The 20504-nt window shown below is 38.2% G+C and overlaps 1 protein-coding gene across 6 annotated transcripts in view; it reads right to left on the bottom strand.

The window, feature by feature from the left end:
- Positions 1-20485, bottom strand: part of METTL25 (methyltransferase like 25) — a 121804-nt gene extending 101319 nt beyond the window's left edge. For all 6 annotated transcript variants that reach the window (XM_070454285.1, XM_020913319.2, XM_070454284.1 and 3 more), the window contains exon 1: positions 20240-20485. In XM_070454285.1, the coding sequence (XP_070310386.1) occupies positions 20240-20483 (244 nt within the window). In that variant the 5' untranslated portion in view covers positions 20484-20485. The remainder of the gene's footprint in view (positions 1-20239) is intronic.
- Between the last annotated feature and the right edge of the window lie 19 nt (positions 20486-20504).

The raw sequence follows: 20504 nt of genomic DNA, 5'->3' as shown, positions 1-20504 counted from the left end.
CAGGATGAAAGGAGTGTTTCAATTTAGACCCCTTTGCTGGCATTCTAGCCTGCTTGGCAAATGAGTACTAATGCACATGACTGCTCACAACACCTTAATCATAAACAACATCAAGAACCTGATCACACAGAAGGCCCTAATAGGTACAGAGCCCTTCGGATGTGAGGAAGCCCTATTAGAGAACAGAAAATATTATTCTAAAAGCAGTTATAGTTAAAGATTTAGAAAAATAAGAGTTTAGAATTGTTCATTTTAACCAGGAATGCTCAATAGGTGCTGCCTCACTGGAGCTGCAGAGTCTTTGTGTGGTAAACCTTTTAGGTAAATTTAACTGATAACTTCTGCAAAAGGACTGACCTTCGTGTTCATTAAAGAATAGATTATGGAAAACAGCTTTGCATTCACCTGGGTCATAAAATGTCAATAGGCCCCAAGGCCAGAAGATAATGTACAAGACCCTCATAAACAAAGAAGCATGCAGAAAACACCCTGGTTTTGTGAAGAACAAGCTGATGTAATGTTAAACTATTTTCCCCTTAGAAATGTACTAATTTAGGGTATAAAAGCCACGGTAAAAAATAAAGCATTGCCAGACTCTGCCTGACCCTGCTGCACCCCCTGTCTGGTGTCTCTCTCTCTCTCTCTCTCTCTCTCACTCTCTCTCGCTCACTCTCGCTCTCTCTCTCTCTCTCTCTACAATACTGTAAAGCAATGGTCCTTTCATTAAAAATAAAAACTATAAAAAAATGAAAAACATTTATCTTACAACAAATTACATTTTCATTTTGGTGTGAATTTTGGCAATATCACTAATGGTTCCATTATATTTATTATTTAAACTATTAGCTATTTATTTGTAGCAGCTAGTTTTCTCATAATACACTATACAAGTATATACTTAGATCCCACATTAAAATTTGGTATTTTTCTTGTTGATGTTTCAAAAACCAAGAAAAGAAAGAAAGAAAAACATTTAAAACCTGCTAACCTGAAATATTGTCATTAAATTTATGAATGATCCTGGCTGACACACAACCATATATTTAAAGAAGGTCAGTCCATCCAATGCTGTTACACCCTATCCACACTGCAGGTGGAACAACGGCAATGTTTTCAATGGTGAAAGTCGCCCAGTCATGTCCGACTCTTTGTGACCCGATGGACTATACAGTCCATGGAGTTCTCCCGGCCAGAATACTGGAGTGGGTAGCCTTTCCCTTCTCCAGGGGATCTTCCCAAGCCAGGGATTGAACCCTGGTCTCCTGCATTGCAGGCGGATTCTTTACCAGCTGAGCCACAGGGGAAGCCCAAGGATACTGGAGTGGGGAGCCTATCCCTTTCCAGTGGATCTTTCCTACCCAGGAATCGAACCAGGCTCTCCTGCATTGCAGGCAGATTCTTTACCAACTGAACTATCAGGGAAGCCCTTCAATGGTATGTTATTATAAAAAAGTCCCTGCACCCTGATTCACCGGACCATGTAGACCTATAAGTGCTGTGTTTTTATGTGTGTGTATGTGTGTTTGTTCAACACCCTCTCAATATGAGTTCTAAAATTAATCAGGTTATGATTATGTGAGAACTGTTCATTTTCTTCCAATGTCAGTTTAAAGCAGACATTGTCTAAGCTTCATATAGAAACTACTGATAGCTGCCCAGTGCTCACTGATGTAGCACAGCAAACGACCACTCTTTAAAACACCCTGCGTCCCTCTGTGTGAGGATCATACACCCTACTGAACTCAGATGTGGCTGCATCTCACCAAGGCGGGTGAACTATGCCATTTTCATGCAGAAGTTTTAAAAATATCAAAAGATTCACTACACCTTCTTTGCCTAGAACTGTAATTGTTAAGATGTGTTGAAATAGAACCTCCCTCAAACTGAACCCCCAAGAGATGACAACAAAGACATCGCTGCTGTCAAACTACAAGGAATAGGCAGTCAGTATATATGAAAAATAACATCATTGTTTTCAGTCACTGAGTTTTTAGGTTTATTACTGCAGCATAAAATTGCCTATTCCAATGTATACACATAGTATAGATTTGCTCTTTATTTGTTCATTTCATTTTTCTATAGCCACTTTTAATGCATGTTAATTTATTTATCAAGTTTTTTTCAAAAAAGGCATTCTGATTTGTAGGCAGTAGCTCAAGGAAACTCTTTGGATGGAATAGTTCATTTTCAAGCCCATTTACCAAAAAAATATTTTTAATAATCAAAAAAAAATACATCTAGTGGTTAAATAAAATATTTAAAATGTTCACTTTACAAAAGCTTGGTGCAATTCAGGGAACAACTTAGGTTCTACCAGAAAAACCACAATATACGCTATGAAATTTTTTTCTAGCATTGATGATCCTCCAAAGTTACCTATGAAATTATAAAAACCTATTTAAACACGAAAAGCAATGAAGCTTCCTGGCAAAAATTAAAAGCAAGAAAACTGATAAGGGTTTACAGAACACTAACTAAAAACTACATGTTTAAGACAGTACTGTTTGAAAGGTAATATCTACTAAGTTGATAGTATTACTAGCAATATTTACTAAATTAATTAATAAGAAAATTAGCAGAGAATGTATAACCTCCATTTCTGAATCAATTAAATAGAAATTTAAACTATAAGATTACTACAAATTTATTTTAAATACATTTTGTGTATTATATAAGGTTCTTTGGACATTTTACAAACTAAATTTACTAATGCAGCCAAAAGTAATAAAATCCACATAAAAATATTTAGGCATGATACAGTGGGGAAAACTCAGTCAACCATTAAGTGAGTCTCTCAGTTTTAAGGGCAGTCTCAACATCCCCACGTACCAGGGCCACAAATTCTTAGAGTGTGATAGAAATAAGAGCATTAAATCTCAAAGTGCAGAGGGACTATTAAAATAGTCAGTTATTGGACAAGGTTGCCAACAGAAAGAAATGTGATGTTTCTGTTGGAAAAGTAAAGGTTCAAAGCAATTTAACTATTGAATCAATCCGACTGAAAATATGTGAAAAAATCCCCATCCAAGTCAAATTAATATTGTTAATTTGTTTTTAATTATAAGCCTCCTACTAATTTCAGAAATTTGGAGATCTAAATTGCAAAGATACTAAATTTTTATTAATTTACTTACATTAAAAAAGATAGTATTCTGATTCAGTCCTGTTGTTTGAGGCTATACCAGTTTATTCAGATCATCTAGAAATCTGTGAAAAATTTTTTTTGAATTATGAAAATAAAGCTTTTGTAACTTTGTTTTCAAATGATCCAACCTGTAACTTCCATTACTTAAGATGTTCAGAGATTCAGAGAAAGAGAGGTGTCAGTGGTCGCCTTCACTGCTATTTCTGAAACAGTAAGTTCCACTGGGATGGAAATGGTGTCTGGGGTCTGCATAGCGCATTCCCAGATACCTGTATACTGAGCTTGAGTTTGGCAACTAGCAAAACAGAAACCACAGTGTTACTCAACTTATTATTTAATTAACTCTCGATTAGTTAAACTTTTTACCCAGGAAAAGCTTAATTTTAAAATTTGATGCCTGTTGCACCTGCATATTATGTGGCTTGATTACTTTGCCAATATCTCCCTCTACTGGAATTATCTGCTCTATCACATACTTTGTCTTTATTTACTCTTATTTTTCTGTCCACTCACAGAAGTTTCTTACAAGACAGATTAGACAGAAGTTTCTTACAAGACTTGGACATGACGGAGCAAAAACAGCAAAGAGGCAAGGGAGAAGTTAATTCTATTAAATATAAGATCACAATATCTCTGAGTATTTTTTTTTTTACAGCAGAGATCAATGTACAAGGAAAGATAGAAAGGTTATACATAAACACATGTTGGATTATGAAAATCTCAAAGTAAAGAAGTAAATAATAATGTTTCAAAGCTAGAAATAAAATAGAAACAATCAATGAATATATAATATTAACATTTAATATAAATAAAATTTCAAAACTAAATGTCTGATATTTTACTTGAATATTACCTAGCACTTTAAGGAGGACAGAGTTAGGATTCACAATTATCTCATCACTGTTACTGCTAACGTTTATTGTACATATACTACCTGCTAGGCGCTCTGCCAAACAAGTGATATTTAATGGAAAAGACTTATAAGCTAGTTATATTGTGCGCCTATCCACAATTACAGAGGAAGAAATCAACACTTAGAGAGGCTGCAATTTAGCCAGGCTCCCACAAACAGTAAGGAGCAAGGCATGTGGACCAAGGCTGTGTCCCCACATTCAATCAACCTGCGACAGCGGTGAGTTCGGTGGACAAGAAACAAAATCAGGAAAGACAGCATTTTAAAAAGTTCCAGGCAGATCTGTCAGAATAAGTTAACAAGAATTCTCTCCAGCAGAGATCAGTAATGGTAATATCTTAACACAGGTTCAAACTCATTTACCTTAATCATTTCACTGTCTTCGCTCCCCCCGACAGCTTCCTCTTTACCACAAGTGATCTCAAGATTTTAAGACATGAAAGAGCAATTTCTCCATAGAAAACAGCTGATGAGTCCCTGAAGAGGAAACGTTTTTCTGATGCTGTTGTGGGTTTCTGCTGGTGGAAACTAAGCACCCCCACTGTCTCACACCGCGGCGGAAGGCTGTACCACCTTGCACGCAGCAAGAACTCAGTGAGTGCGCAAGGAATGGCTGGATGGACGCAAGCAGTTCCTCAAGGCATTTACTACTGTGGCATCAGCAGGCACACTGGGAGAACCGATTCTAAGGTTCGGTGGTGGCAGTCATCACTGAGGCCACCGTGAAGACTTTCAGAGTGCTGCCGAGCCTGTCGGAAGAGCAGAGGTCCTCATCTCAGCCTTCACAATCGCGATTTAGAACATTCAGAAAGTGAGGTAAGATAAAATACAGCTATGTGCTAAATTCTGACGTTTACCTGTGTTATAGGGGTTAAGGTAAAGGTCACGATTGTTACAATCACTCAACCTGAAAATTTCCTCTGGTCCAGAGGTTCACGAAGAAATCAACAGTGCCCTCTTAATAACAATAGAAATGTTATGGACTCACTTCTACATAATGTCCTACAGATGTCTCCAATTCAAAAGGCCCCAAACTGAAATGAATGTTCTTATGCTCACCAAAACTTTCCCTCCTCCTATTTCCTCTCCTGTTTAACACTGGAATCAGTCACCCAGTGCTGAAGTTAAAAATCTTTACATCATCTTCAATGCTCCTTGTTCCCTCAATCCACATATCCAGTCACCCATTAATCCTAATGGAACAATGTCTTGCATTTGGAACCACTCCCCCTTAACTTGCCCATCACTGCCATGGTTCAGACTCATTATTAACACCACGACTGTTACCGAAATAGTAATTTTTTTTTCCTTAGCAATAAAACTTCCAAAGCACAACGCTCAATAATTGTTGGTTGAGATGAATTTTACATGTTTCCTAAAATGTAAATTTAAAGTTGATGCAAGTTTAATTACACATTTGAAAGCATTTCCACAAGAGCTGACTTTAGGCTTCAATCTTTTATACTTGTTTACTAGACTTCAATCAAAAGTTAAAGCTGTCTTGCTGAAGTATGAAAATTAAAGATGGGGTATATTAAATTTTACGAATGCTTCATTATGCCCATAACCCTATAATCTATGTAAGGCAGAAACAGAATATATACTGTCGCCTTTTAAAATAAATCAATATATGTTACTCAATTATGTGCTAGGAAACTTTTCACAAAAACTCCAGCATAATTTATGGCTGCATATGAAATGAAAAAATGTCACCTCAAGACTAAACCATGCTCTTAGAAAGAACAATATAATTAATAAGAAACTGATATACATATCCTTATTGTGCCAACATTACATCGCAACGAATGTATAAAGTACATGGAACAATTTCAAAAGCATTTTCACATTTATTTATACAACTAGGAAAATCAGTTTCTACTCTAATATTTCTTAGAGTAAATACACAGTATTTAATAGACCCTTTTCATAGTTTAATTTGAAGGAAAATAAAAATAGCATACAAAACAACAGCAGTTTAGAAAACTGCTAAATAAACCTGCTAAAAAATAAACAATTCTGGGATACCTACTACGTGCAAAGTAATAACTGAACCGGATAAAGCCAATTTGTTAACGACTGGTGATTCATCCATGGCATATAGCGTCTTATTTACAAAGCATGTGGAGAACAAATGTGCAGTGTGGATTCCAGAGAGCTCAGTAATTCCCAGTTACAATTCTTTCAGGATGTCACATGGGATATGCTTACCCAGGCCTTCCTCTTGTTTTTTCCTCTGATACCATCTTCTCTCAGATATTTTCATGGTTCTCTCTCTTACTTCCTTCAAGTCTTTGTTCAAACGTCACGATTTCAGTGAAAACTTTCCTGACAACCCTGTTAAAAGCTGCAACTTCTCTCAGCTCTCATTCCTCGCTGATCTTCATCAGTGTTTTATAGCACTTATCATCATTTGACAGAGCGATATGCCAGAGGACACAGATTTTTGTTCACTGCTGTGTCCTGAGGAAACCTAGAATGATTTCCTCTCATAGCAGGCCTCAATGACTAGAATGGGTACATGACTAAGCAAGAACTAGGTCTGAATTCTGGTCCTCAGACTGTCTTTCCCTCTATGGCCATGAGTAATCCATTTATCTGTTATAAGACTTGATACCTCCATCTATAAAATGGGGGCAAATATCTATTTTACGGAACACACACAAGCACGTGTGTGTGTGCACGCGCGTGCGTCAGTGACTCAGTCCCTTTGTGACCCCATGAACTGTAGCCTGCCAGGCTCGCCTGTCCATGGGATTTTCCCAGCAAGAAAATGGAGGCTGCCATTTCCTCCTCCAGGTTATCTTCCCAACCCAGGGATCAAACCCATGTCTCCTGCATTAGCAGGCAGATTCTTTACCACTGAGCCATCTGGGAATCATAAGCATGTGTACAAATATGAAAATATTCACAAATACACATACACTTGGAGAAGGAAATGGCAAACCACTCTAGTATTCTCGCCTAGAGAATCCCATGCACAGAGGAGCCTGGCAGGTTATAGTCCATGGGCTGGCAAGAGTCGGACACAACTTAGTGACTAAACCACCAAACCAGACATATGCTTACATGTACATATGTATTTGTGTACATATACACTCATCCAAAAACAAAGCCTAGAACACAGTAGGCAACTCCCAAACCACTACATCCAAACTAAGTAACTGAGCATCCTAACATGACACTTGGGATTTTATTAGAAAAATATGGAATAAAAAAAAAAAGAATATGGGATAGAAAATACTCAAACATTAGGCCCAGAGTACCATACAGGCTACCAGAGAAGAACTTGAAACAATGACCAATACAGTTTCTAAACACAAGGCCTGCTGGGAAAAAGGAACTTTGGATTCTAGAAGTGGGATGCAAGTCCTCAATCATTAGAATGAAAACATAGCTAGAGACAGGTAAGCTGCAGTTTGAACACAAGTCTAAGAGCTGGCACTGGGTTCTGAAGTGTAAGTAGGATGAAAGCAAGAACTTCTCAGTACTTGGCAGCCCATGGTCAGCAGTTGGCACCATGTCCTAGAATCAGCTTGAAAGCTCAAGAGAGGATATTATTACCAATGACACTTTTTACTGAATTTGATATGAAATTGGGTAGTTAGGTTATAATCCTGACCATGCCTCAGAGACCTAATATAGAGTTCAAGTCTGCTTTACTATAATGCTTTAATTTCCTTTATCAGAAGTCTCTCTTTTCAGAAAATAAGCAAAATCAAGAGACAGATTATGAGAAATTCTACAACTTCAAACTCCATTTATAATTAGAAGCAGAGGGATAAATTAAATGTTTGTAAATATTTTCTGAAAAATAAATTCAATTAAAAAAATCAAATATGATTTTGTTAGTAAAATACAAAATAAATTCTAGATTCTAAAACCTTAAAAACTGCTTGATAGTTGTAAAGAATGCTTTGAAAGTGAACCCTTACAGTAGTGAGTGCTAAAATCAACCTCTTGGATCTCTCTTGTTTCTACCACAGCCATCTCATTTCCTGTTTCAGTTGTCGTTTTCTGAGCACCACTGTAAGCTCCAACGCCCCACAATACCTCAAGGATGGCAATATCTTAGTAATTAACACTGCTATTGATCTCTTACGGAGAAGACCAGTATTTCCTTCCTATACACACATTAACTTGGGCCTAGACTTCCAGGCTTTCAAGAATAAAAAAAAGACTTTCCAGCTTGTTTATTATTGAGGCAGGAAAAATAAAGGACTTTTTGTTCCGAGTAAACAGTAATTGTAAGTATAATTAAATTGCTACTAAGAAATTTTGAGAGGGTAAAAAGTCACACCTTCCCTTAAAATTGTACTTTCCTCTATTGTGTATTAACTTGAGTTTAATTTTATCTGCTATTCTTATTCTAAATTCCATTACCTCCATTTCAACATTAGCACAAAATAAATGGGTGTCTATTCTACTATTTCTTAACTGAATACATTTATAATCACTTGCCCAGCAAAAAGAACGTGCAAAAGGAATTTGCATTGAATATACACTTTATCTAGTTCCTACCATAACTCCAGCAGATCTTGCTCTTTACTTAATTCTTGTAAATGATGTGTATAATTCATTAAAAAACAGATCAATTTTATTCTTTAGGGGCCATTATTCAAGGCAGCTGCTCAATAGAGAACAAGCAAAAAAATGTCCACCTAACTTTACATTTACATTCATCATTCTGATTTTAATCATTAAATAAGAGGAAGAATTCAGTTTCAGTAATTGTCATTGGCGTTGCCTGAAGATACTGGTCAGATATTCTGCAGTTACATCTGAAATACAGTTTCCCGCACATGGGAAGTTTCAGAACTTCACAAAGGTTAGTTAAAGAAAATTCTGAAAATATACATCATAATAAGGAACAAAAAGTGACAAGGAAAAAAAGAATGAGTATAAGCACTGGTCTAAATCAAGATGAAGTAAAAAAACTTTTATAATACTAAAAATGCTTTCAACCAGTGGTTCCTATCCTGGGGTCTAAGAGCTACAGAAGCTTATGAATCACATAAAGCTGTCTGTAAAGTTTTACGCCTATTTGTGAGCATATATGCCTTTTTCCTAAGGAAGAGGTACTATAGAATTCATGTGAATTAGCCTTTTAATGGGATTTGTGACCTAAGAGATTAAGAATCACTATCTTTTACTGTTTCCTCACCTTTTACGTTGCCCAGTGTTAATACTATAACAGACAATTCAATTTAGTACTTTTCCTCTGGCTTCTCGAGATCATTTTAAATATTTAAAACAACCTAAAATTATTCTTTTAGTCACTGATAGAGCTATTAATTCTTAATATAAATTTCACAGTTTTAAAATTAATCCAACTCTGAAAAAATAATCCCTTTCTTTCCAGTATTTCTAGTATTAAACAGATCTCTTATTGTTGATGGTCTAAATTACTAGTCTGAGTTTTTTAGATAATACCCATCTAACAAAAAAACATAAATAATATGAGCTACCAAAACATACAGGTCAGTCTGTTTCATTTGACAAAATATATGTTAATCACACTAAATAGTTTTAATTTGTACAATCTAAATTTCAATTTCTAATGAATGCAAGGTAGATATCTTTTTGTATAATTCCAGAATAGCCTAATGACACATATGACCACCTAATCCAGAAGAATGAAGCACATATTTTCTTTTTGACTGAAAATATAAATTAAAAAAAAAATTCACACACTAGGTGAACAAGAAGGAAGAAAGCAAGATTGAAAAACAAAGCAGAAATAGAAATAAATTACACTGTTAAAGTTTGTGAGGTTAAAAACAACCCTCCTGATTAAAAAAAAAAAATTTTTTTAAGATAATAGCAAAATTATACTTCCAAGTATCTTTTTTTCATATATTGGAGTACAAAGGTGATTTACATTATTAAATCTGTCTTTGGTAGAAAATATTATAAGGTATTAATGAGTGTGAAAAGTTTTTTAAATGGAGCTTTGTAGACAAAAGGATAGATTCACTGTATTTAGATAACACCTTCATCATCAACAGAGTAGTCACTTAAGAATAATAATTTTTGAGAAATACCTGTTGACAAAGATAGAGCCATGTGCAGTGAAATTCTGAATAAACTGTAAAAATATTGCCATTTTTAAATTAAAAAACAGCTGTCATGGAAGATTACTTCAATTGTCATTAAAATAACATAAAAGTTCCTAAGAAACACACAGAAAAGAATAAAACAACAAATGAGAAACAGCTTGACATGTGAGGGGCGTAGAGGGGAAGGGAAGAATTAGAATTTTATTGTGGAGAATTATAAAATTAACCTGTGAAACAATACAAAAACACAAATACTTACAGCTGGATACTTAACATTTCAAATATAAACAATGTTGAAAAATTTATTTAGAAAATGAAATCAACTACTTTTGGATAGAAGCAATCTCACATAGCTGGAAATTAAGTAATTTTTTAAAAAACCTTAAAGATTGCATTTTCTTGGGCAGTGCTCAGACTGCAGATTTTCATGTATCACTTAACCTAGAAAGAATATAATAATTTAATTCTCTGACCACATCAAATAGGAAGAAACTAGAATAAAATTCTGCAAAAGAAAGGAATATTTCATTCATCTTCCCATTCTGTTTTGTACTACAAGCACTATGTCTTTTACCTTCCTTATTGGAATGTGAATTTTTGAAGACAGATTATACCTTCTATGTCTTCATATTCACCCATAACACCTAGCACAGTGTTAAGTCTAGGAAGATGCTTAGACTAACACTTATAAGTAGAGGGAAGCCTGGCACGCTGCAGCCCATGGAGTTGCAAAGACTCAGATGTGACTGAGTGACTGAACAACAAGCAAGAAGGTGCTAAGTAATTTTTGCAAAATAAATTAGGTTACAAAAATAGTCAGGCACCCAGAGGTCATAAAGTTTAGAGACAGACCTTAAGAACTATTTTAAGTCTATCAATGGCCACAGCAAGTCCTGAAGAATACTGATCTTGCAGAGTCATAGAAGAGATGGACCCTTCCTCTCAAATATCAACAGAATTAAATTCGCTTTAGTCACTTCTGGTCTTTGTAGCCCAGAGCAGTGATAATTTATACTACTCAAATAAAACATGGGAGCTAATGCTAAAAATCTAAGGTGGTATGTGAATGGTTGGGGTCAATGAATGTGAATCCTTAAATATCTCTATTTGGGTGACCTCAAACACAATATATCTAGAACTGAATGCATTATTTCCCCAACTAGCTCCCTCAGCTGATTTTACTAATTTTGCTAATGGTAACATTCATTATTATTCTTCAAGATAGTCCCACAACCAATCTCTTGAAATTATCTTTGATTTCCCCATTTCTTTGAACCATATATAAATAAGTCACCAAGAACTACCCATTTTCTCTGTATAATGTATTTTTTTTTTTTGCATAACGTATTTTAAAAATACCAGTTCCTTTGTATTCTCATTGCCATCATCTTAAGCCGGCACATCTTTCATCTCTAGACTACCACTAAGGGATCCTAACCAGTGTCCCCATGGATGGATGATTCCAAACATCTCCATGATAGATGTTTGGAATACTGGCTGCAATAGTTTATTCTGACTTTAAGCTATGTAAAAATTTGTGAATACTTGGTTTTATGTTCCTACTGTCCATGTTTCACAGTTTTCCACCTTCACTATTTGCTTGCACTGTTCTATCTACTTGGAATGCCCATATACTCTTTATCTAAACATATTAAATTCCACAAACATTTAATGAGAGCCTACTGCGTGATACCAGAACGCACAGAATAGGAGGGGTGAAGGAAACACGTCATTACGACACAACACGCTAAGTGCTCTAATAAAGGAAGGAATAAAACAATATACTAGTTCTGTTATAGGTTTAGCATAAGTTAAATAGATAATGTTCCAGGAGAGAGTTCCAGGCAAACAGAGTTACATGAAAAAAATTAGGGAGGGGTACAATGCATGACACATTCAGGCAACAAGACAGCAGAAGTATTAGATAAATGGGGGAGAGGGAATGACTGAGAGAAGTGCTGGAAATACTGTACCCTTATACTCTGTCCCTTCCTCTTTGGTTGAAGACGGATCTTAGAAATCCAGAATTAACATCGTATTATTTCAGTCATCTTCATAATCAAAGGTGACCTGGGAAGTTCATGTGGGAACTCATACTCATGTGGGAAGTTCAATCATTTATTGGCATGACCCAGTGATGACTGGTTATAGGCTTTTTCATCTCAAGATTCAGCCTGGGGACTTCAGTGGTTAAGACTTTACCTTCCAACACAAGGGGTGTGAGTTCGATCCCTGTGAAGAGCTAAGATCTCACATGCCTTGTGGCCAAAAAATAAAAACATAAGACAAAAGCAATATTGTAACAAATTCAATAAAGATTTTTAAAAAAAATTCAGCTTGACTCAGGCCTTCATTGTGATCATGGCTTTAACAAGAGAAACTAATAAAATCTGGAGGTAAAAAATTTGTCATTATATTTTGTGCACTAGAAGCAACACTAGATGTCTTTTACCCAGATGATCCATAGCTATTTTTGGTTCTTGGTCTCCTTTGAGAACGTGAAGCAAACTCCTGAATACATTTTCAGGGGTACACGGAAAGTGCCTGAAGTCCACAAACCAAAAGCCATAATCTTTAGAACTTTGGGGAGCCACATCTTCTGTTTTTCTTTTAAGAGAAGCTTCAATTCTAGACTTGTGTGAGTTAGCTAATATATATATATATATATATATTTATTGGTCATTCAAGAGATGTTTATAAGCCATATGAGACAGGCTGGCTCTTCTTCTGTCTCAGTTATTGATGCACACCCTAGGTATCTTCTTAGATAAGGAAGTTGATGCTTCCTCATTGCACAACTAAATGCCCTGTGCAAGTTCAGTTCAGTCCAGTCGCTCAGTCATGTCCGACTCTTTGCGACCCCATGAACCACAGCATGCCAGGCCTCCCTGTCCATCACCAACTCCTGGAGTTTACCCAAACTCATGTCCACTGAGTCGGTGATGCCATCCAATCATCTCATCCTCTGTCATCCCCCTCTCCTCCTGCCTTCAATCTTTCCCAGCATCAGGGTCTTTTCAAATGAGTCAGCTCTTCGCATCAGGTGGCCAAAGTACTGGTATTTCAGCTTCAACATCAGTCCTTCCAATGAACACCTTAGGTAGGAAGCATCACTACGAGCAAAGATAGTGGAAGTGATGGAATTCCAGTTGAGCTATTTCAAATCCTAAAAGATGATGCTGTGAAAGTGCTGCACTCAATATGCCAGCAAATTTGGAAAACTCAGCAGTGGCCACAGGACTGGAAAAGGTCAGTTTTCATTCCAATCCCAAAGAAAGGCAATGCCAAAGAATGCTGAAACTACCACACACTTGCACTCATCTCACACGCTAATAAAGTAATGCTCAAAATTCTCCAAGCCAGGCTTCAGCAATACATGAACCATGAACTTCCAGATGTTCAAGCTGGTTTTAGAAAAGCCAGAGATTACACAGCACTAGAGTTAACAGAGGAAGGATTCAAAGCTGTATGTGACAATCACAAAACCCATATTCTGTACATGCTTCTCCTATTTGCTTCCACTATCAGCTGAGGGTCCAGCTGGAAAAAAGATAGTAGATAACATCGAAGGTGAAGAGCTTTGTTTTGCAGGAAATGAAGACCCACTAGATGACTTTTGAGTAAAAGAATAACAAGATGAGAACTATGATTCTGGAACATCACTGGAAAGCAGTTTGAATGGAGAAGCAATTAAAATGGTCTGAAAGCAAGAACAATTTGGAAGTTATTGCTAAAATTTTGTCACAAGATTGAAAAAGGAGGGAGCTGAACTATTTGCTGTGGGAAGCAGCAGATGCATGAGAAACGGAGGAAGGAGAGCTGGCAGATTATGAGCCTATGTAACAAGATTGCTAATGTCATTTATAGACAAACTTTTTAATCACTGAAGTGAAGAGGTGAAAAAACAAAAAATACATGTAGACCCCATTAGATAAGAAGGCTTCTAGACAAGTTTTTTTTTTAATTCAACTTAAGAATTTAAATCATGATAAAACCATGAAGACAGGTTACCACAACAGTGAATTTCTAGTGAAAGGTTAATTCAAACAAATTTGTTAATTCAAGCAAATAATGTGAGTATCTAGATAAATGGAAGACACTTAAATTTATTCAGATTGGCTAAATATAATTTGAGTAGGCTGACGGAGAAAACTGCCATAGATAAGAGGACTCTCCATAAACTTTGTTTTACTGTTTCTTAATACCTGAATGATATGAGGGAAATCAGAAGCTGTGGGACCGGGGGGAGGAGGGTAACCATTAAAACATAGAAAATAAATTCAAGTTTTGTTTTTTAATTCAAGTTCTAAATGGCCCCATCTAAAAGGAACAATCAGAAGTACTTTCTATACATCGATTAAGTTAAAAATGATGACCAATATCCAAACACATTCCCACAGATGTGTTTGCATTTTTGTTCACTCTTAACACATAAATATAGTAGCAACCCAAGAAACTGGGCTGACACTTGCCACTACCGTTTTTTCCTGTGAAATTATGTCCACACTTGACGTCTCCTAAAAAGATCCAAGAAACATGAAAAAGGAGAACAGAGTTTAGGAAAATACATATGGAGAGTGAAAAGATAAAAGTTAAACACAGCAGAGTAAAACAGATGACACTAATTATTTCTCTGCTGTTCTCACTTTCTATTTCCAACATTCTTTTGTTTCATGTGTTTCAAATTAAATGTGAGTGTAATTTTAATGCCCCATAATCACCACCATCACCACCACCAACAAAAAATACTTAGAATGGCCAAGAAGCTATTTAATCTATTGAGATGCAATAAAAATAATTTAAGGGAAACGTCAATGAAATAATCTATCATAGGCAAAAACTTCCTGTGTTGTTCAGTTCAAATGATAGTAAATTAATTATGCAGATGCTCACCAAAAGGAACCGATTCTAAACATTTATTCAGCACCCATGCCTGGTAAGGATCATGTGAGTGATGACAAGAAGAAACAAGAGATCCTGCACGTGGCCTCAAGCAGCCGAAAGAAGAGTCAAGAGAGGCCCTGGAAGGTCAGGCAAAGTCTCGGCGCAGCCCCGGGCTTTGGCAAAGTCACGGAGGCTGGCTTTACAGGCACAGGAACTGTTATTTCCTTAAAGCTGAATGGGTTTCCCACAACTGATTCTGAGCAAACTTACAAGAAACTGACTATATAATTTATTAATTTACAGTAAGAAATACATTTACAGCAACAGCCCATATCATTCATTTGAGAGGACACTCTTTCCTAGTTTTAGAATTGCAACTAGGGCAGATAAAGCCAGATATTCTTAAAGAAATTCTTGATCAAGCTGGGTAGCTGGTTGAGCTGCCTGTGTAGTCTTGATCTATTTCTGTTTCATAAACTATTTTGGCTATCCTAAATCAGAACACCTCTTCTGTTTTGCTTTTGAAAGATTTCTCTATACTTAGGAAGACCAATTAATTCCTGAAGACCAAAAGATAATTCACTTGAGAAAGTTACAGATTTACATATATAATCATTACTTCCAAAAAAGTTTGGTTCCCTTGAACTGTGTAAAACAAAATCTTAATCCCCAAGATGAAATATAGAACACTTGTTTATTAGTAAAGTACTTACAAGGTATCACTACTGATTTTTCTTTTCCTGCAGATGGTTAATCTCACCTATATATGTAATAAACTAAAAAATTTTAGCCTGAAATGATGCCTGCCTTGATTTTATCCCCAGATTCCCAGGGTATCTTTCTGTAATCTTCAGTGTATTGAATCAAGTACTTTATTTTCACAGAGGGAAAGAATAGTTCCTGTTTTCTATTTTCTCAAGTTAAGTTATAAAGCCTATTAGTTTGGATAAGCCATATAAAAACAATGATGATAAATATAACATCAGAAATAACAGCTATCTAGTTCAGTACCATATTTCCAGAATTGCCTCCGATAACATTCTTTATAGATCTATGCTTCACTTCATTCTTTAAGAATAATTTACTCATCTATAAGCCAGAAACTGTTCAATGTGCTAAGAACACAAAAACAAAAAAGGCAAATGCTGTACTTTTGTTTTTTAATCTAACTGAGACAAAGAAGTCAGTGGACAATGAAAACCACATGACATGTTAATATATGAAATATACAGGTTGCTATAGGAGCATATACATTTCCAGAGGTTCTTGACAATCTATTTTTTTTCTTAGAAAGACCTAATTATATCATCACCATCACAATCATCATTACCACAACCCTCATCATTTATTAGCCACAATTTGTTGAATCCATGCTATATCCTCAGTTCTGTATCAGAAGCCAGATCACATCATCTTTCATCTTTACTACACCTTTGTAAGATAGGTAATTTTCCTTTGAAAAAGGAAAAAAAAATTACAATGGCAATCAGCTGTGACAGAGAGCTACTCACAGCGGGGCTGGCAGTGGCACAGACCACACACTTCCCTATGAAACGTGAAAACATGTACAGTACCCCACAGCAGACCGAGTCTGTGACCAGGCCAAGTCCACGATCCTGAGCACAGACAGAAACAAAAACATGTGCAAACACAGCAGCTCCCACGGAAGCAGCCCCAGGGAGAAGCTCGCGAGCTGAGTAGCAGAGGCCATGTCCCGACAGGCAGCGCCAGCCAGTCACCTCTGTGAGTGAGACACTGTGGAGGCAAGCTCTCCAACTTCCACCAAGCCTTCAGCAACTGCAACATCTTGACTGTGAAACCATGAGACCCTAAGCTCCATCCGCCAGTCCATCTGCTCCTGAACTGCTGACCCACAGAAACGGTGTGTGAGCGTGTTATCGGCAACAGATAACGTGTAACACTGTGTAATATTAATATAATTATGGGTCAATGAGTGTGCACTCTTCCAACTAAAAGAATTATAAGGGAGGTTATACAATTATTGTGTTTCCCTTTAATTATTAGGCTACTTTGTTCTGCTTCTTTGAACTTATTTATAATAGCCACCTAAATCCAACATCTGAGCCCAATCAGGGTCAGCTCCCATTAACTTATTCTCCCCGCCTTGGGTCACACTTTTACTTCTCTGAACACAGCTACTTACAATGAGCATCAGGGCTCACGTGCAATCAGTGTTTTGAGCAGGACTCACACTTTTTCTCTGCACAGAGCAGTTTTTGGTTGAAAAGCAGCAACTGTGGATAACTTACTGCAGGGGATCTGTTTTATTTCTCTAAGGATTCGGATGCTGTACTAAGAGGAGTGAACTTGCTTGGCCCCATGCTGAAATCTGTCTGCCCTTCCCCATGCAGCAGCCAGCGTCTCTGTGCAGCTGCTGATTTATAGCACCCTCTCCCCAGCATATCCCGGGCCTGCCCAGTTCAGAAGGTAGATGAAGACTTGGGTACACATGAAGGTGAGACTGGGGGTGGCGGGGGAGGGGGGAGGGAGTTTCAATCTCTTTGTGGTTAAGTTTGCTCCCAAGACGACCCAGCCCAAGTTTCCAGTCATCCCACCAGCCCCGAATTCTGCCCTTTGATACAGGAATTCAAACAGGCTTTGATTTTTGCTACCCAAGCGGTGTACACTTCGGGGAACACACTCTGTCAAAGTCGCAGCAAGCCTGTGCATCTCGCCGGGAGCTCTGTCTTTCCAGGGGTCACCGTCCCCCTAGCTCTGGCAGCGTTTCTGTGGGACTCTCTGGGTCGGCGTGTGAAGTCTGGTGATTCAGGTTTCCATTCATATCTTAGATCTCAGTCCTTCTGTGGCCCTCCTTCCAGAAAGCGCTTCTTCAATTCCCATCTGCTCTGATCTGAACTCTGTCATGACCATCTTGGGCTGGGAAAGATGTCATTTTCCATTGACGCCTCGCAAAAAAGTCATGAATTCAACAGTTCTTCCCAATCAGTAGCAATCTCTCAAGACAAACTCTTCTCATATTTCTGTCCCTGTTTGGTCATCTTCTAGATACTTCCAATAGTTGACTTTAATAATCTAGCCAGTGTTTGTCATTGCTATCTGCTGGAGAAACTGCCTGATCTCTTCAACTGGCCATTATCCGAAGTCCATCCTGGACTATTTTAATAGCCTTCTGGCTTGTCGTCCTGCTTCCACCCGCACCTCCTCCACACAGAAACTAGCTCCTAGAAAAGTACTGGCGCAGAGCAGGCACTAAGTAAATGTTCCCTGAATGAATGAATGAACAAACTTCCCTGAGATAACAGAGCTGGCAGAATTGGAATCGGTACCCTGTCTGACTAAACAGTCTAAAAATTTAACAGCTAAATTACACCCTACAGAGTGGCTAACAATTCTTTAGTAAGATATAAATCTGGTCAAAGAGCCATAAATGCACTTCTTTGTCACAAACAATAAATCTCATATAACAATGGAGAAAATGTCCATCTTTTCATAATCTTTACATAAACAAAAATTAATATTATTTTACAAACATACATTATAAAAATCATTTTTAATACTAGAGGCAGCTGATCATTTGTAGAATTGACTATCTTACATAAAAAAAATTTAATAGGGTAAGATACATTTCAAAAGTGAATATCCTGATCTAGAGTCTATTATTGTTGAATAGACTTAAAACTCAACATTCAAAACAAAGCTCATGGCATCCAGTCCCATCAAATAGATGGGCGAAAATGGAAACAGTGACAGACTTTATTTTCTTGGGCTCCAAAATCACAGCGGATGGTGACGGCAGCCATGAAATTAAAAGACGCTTGCTCCTTGGAAGGAAAGCTATGACAAACCTAGACAATATATTAAAAAGCAGAGACATCACTTTGCCCACAAAGGTCCCTGAACAGTCAAGGATATGGTCTTCCCAGTGATCATACACAGTTGTGAGCTGGACCCTAAAGAGGGCAGAGCGCCAAAGAATTGATGCCTTCCAACTGTGGTGCTAGATAAGGTTCTTCAGAGTCCCTTGGAGAGCAAGGAGATCAAACCAGTCAATCTTAAAGGAAATCAACCCTGAATACTCATTGGAAGGACTGATGCTGAAGCGGAAGCTCCAAGACTTTGGCCGTCTCATGCAAAGAGCTGACTTATTGGAAAAGACCCTGAAGCTGGGAAAGACTGAAGGCAGTAGGCCAGGGCAGAGGGTGAGACGGTTTGATGGCATCACCAATGCAAGGATCATGAACTTGGGCAAACTTCAGGAGACGGTGAGTGACAGGGAGGCCTGGTATGCAGCCGTCCATTAGGGTCTCAAAGAGTCGGACACCACTGGGCGACTTCACAACATTTTCTTCTTGGTCATAATCACCATTTGAAATGATCTTAATCAAGAATCCAAAAGACCCATCACGGTTCAGTTTCAGTTCAGTCGCTCAGTCGTGTCCGACTCTTGGAGATCCCATGAACCGCAGCATGCCAAGCCTCCCTGTCCATCACCAACTCTCAGAGTCTACCGAAACCCATGTCCATTGAGTCGGTGACGCCATTCAACCATCTCATCCTCTGTCGTCTCCTTCTCCTCCTGCCCCTAAGACCGGCATCAGGATCTTTCACAAAAATGAGTCAGCTCTTCACATCAGGTGGCCAAAATATTGGAGTTTCAGCTTCAACATCAGTCCTTCCAATGAACACCCAGGACTGATCTCCTTTAGGATGGACTGGTTGGATCTCCTTGCAGTCCAAGGGACTCTCAAAAGTCTTCTCCAACACCACAGTTCAAAAGCATCAATTCTTCGGCGCTCAGCTTTCTTTATAGTCCAACTCTCACATCCATACATGACCACTGGAAAAACCATAGCCTTGACTAGACGGACATTTGTTGGCAAAGTAATGTCTCTGTTCATCACGTTAGGTGATGACATCTGCTGTGTTTTCACACGGAATCTGTAAGCACTGTTCCGCGTTTCCCTCCAATCAAAAGAAATACTGTTGAATTACTAAAGAAAGGTCCTAGCACTGTTTCTTGTTGTTTTTAAACTGTGGAAATACAAAAGCACCCGGGGAAGACTGGAGGTCCGACAGGTTAGTCCAGGCGCCACGGTACCACGAGGCGGGAAAGCGGCTGCGCTCCTCCCCACGCAGCGATCCGCCAGAGCCCGCTCCCCGCCCGCACAGGCGTCGTCAGGACTTCCGCGACCCGGCACGCCACCCAGGGCCCGGGGTCTCTCCCCGCCTTCGGGCCCGCCCCGCCAACCCGCCATTCACCTGACATTCTCCCGGCTTCCTCTAGGGGGCACGCCTCTGACGCCGCCGCGGACGTCCTGAGCGCCGACAGCACCGTCTCTGGGGGCAAGTCAACCAGTTTCTCCCACACAGACTCCGTGTAGAAGTCCACGGTATGTGCATTAGAAATGGGCAAGGCTTCCCTCAGGAACCGCAGCAGCTTCTGCAACTTGGCACGTAACGAGGACAGGTCCTGGGTCACCGGGAGCTGGCCAGAAGCAGCCATGACGCCCCACCCTCCCGGACT

Source organism: Odocoileus virginianus, chromosome 24 (genome assembly GCF_023699985.2).
Source record: "Odocoileus virginianus isolate 20LAN1187 ecotype Illinois chromosome 24, Ovbor_1.2, whole genome shotgun sequence".
Taxonomy (NCBI): Eukaryota; Metazoa; Chordata; class Mammalia; order Artiodactyla; family Cervidae; genus Odocoileus; species Odocoileus virginianus.
This window is presented reverse-complemented; position numbering and strand designations above follow the sequence as displayed.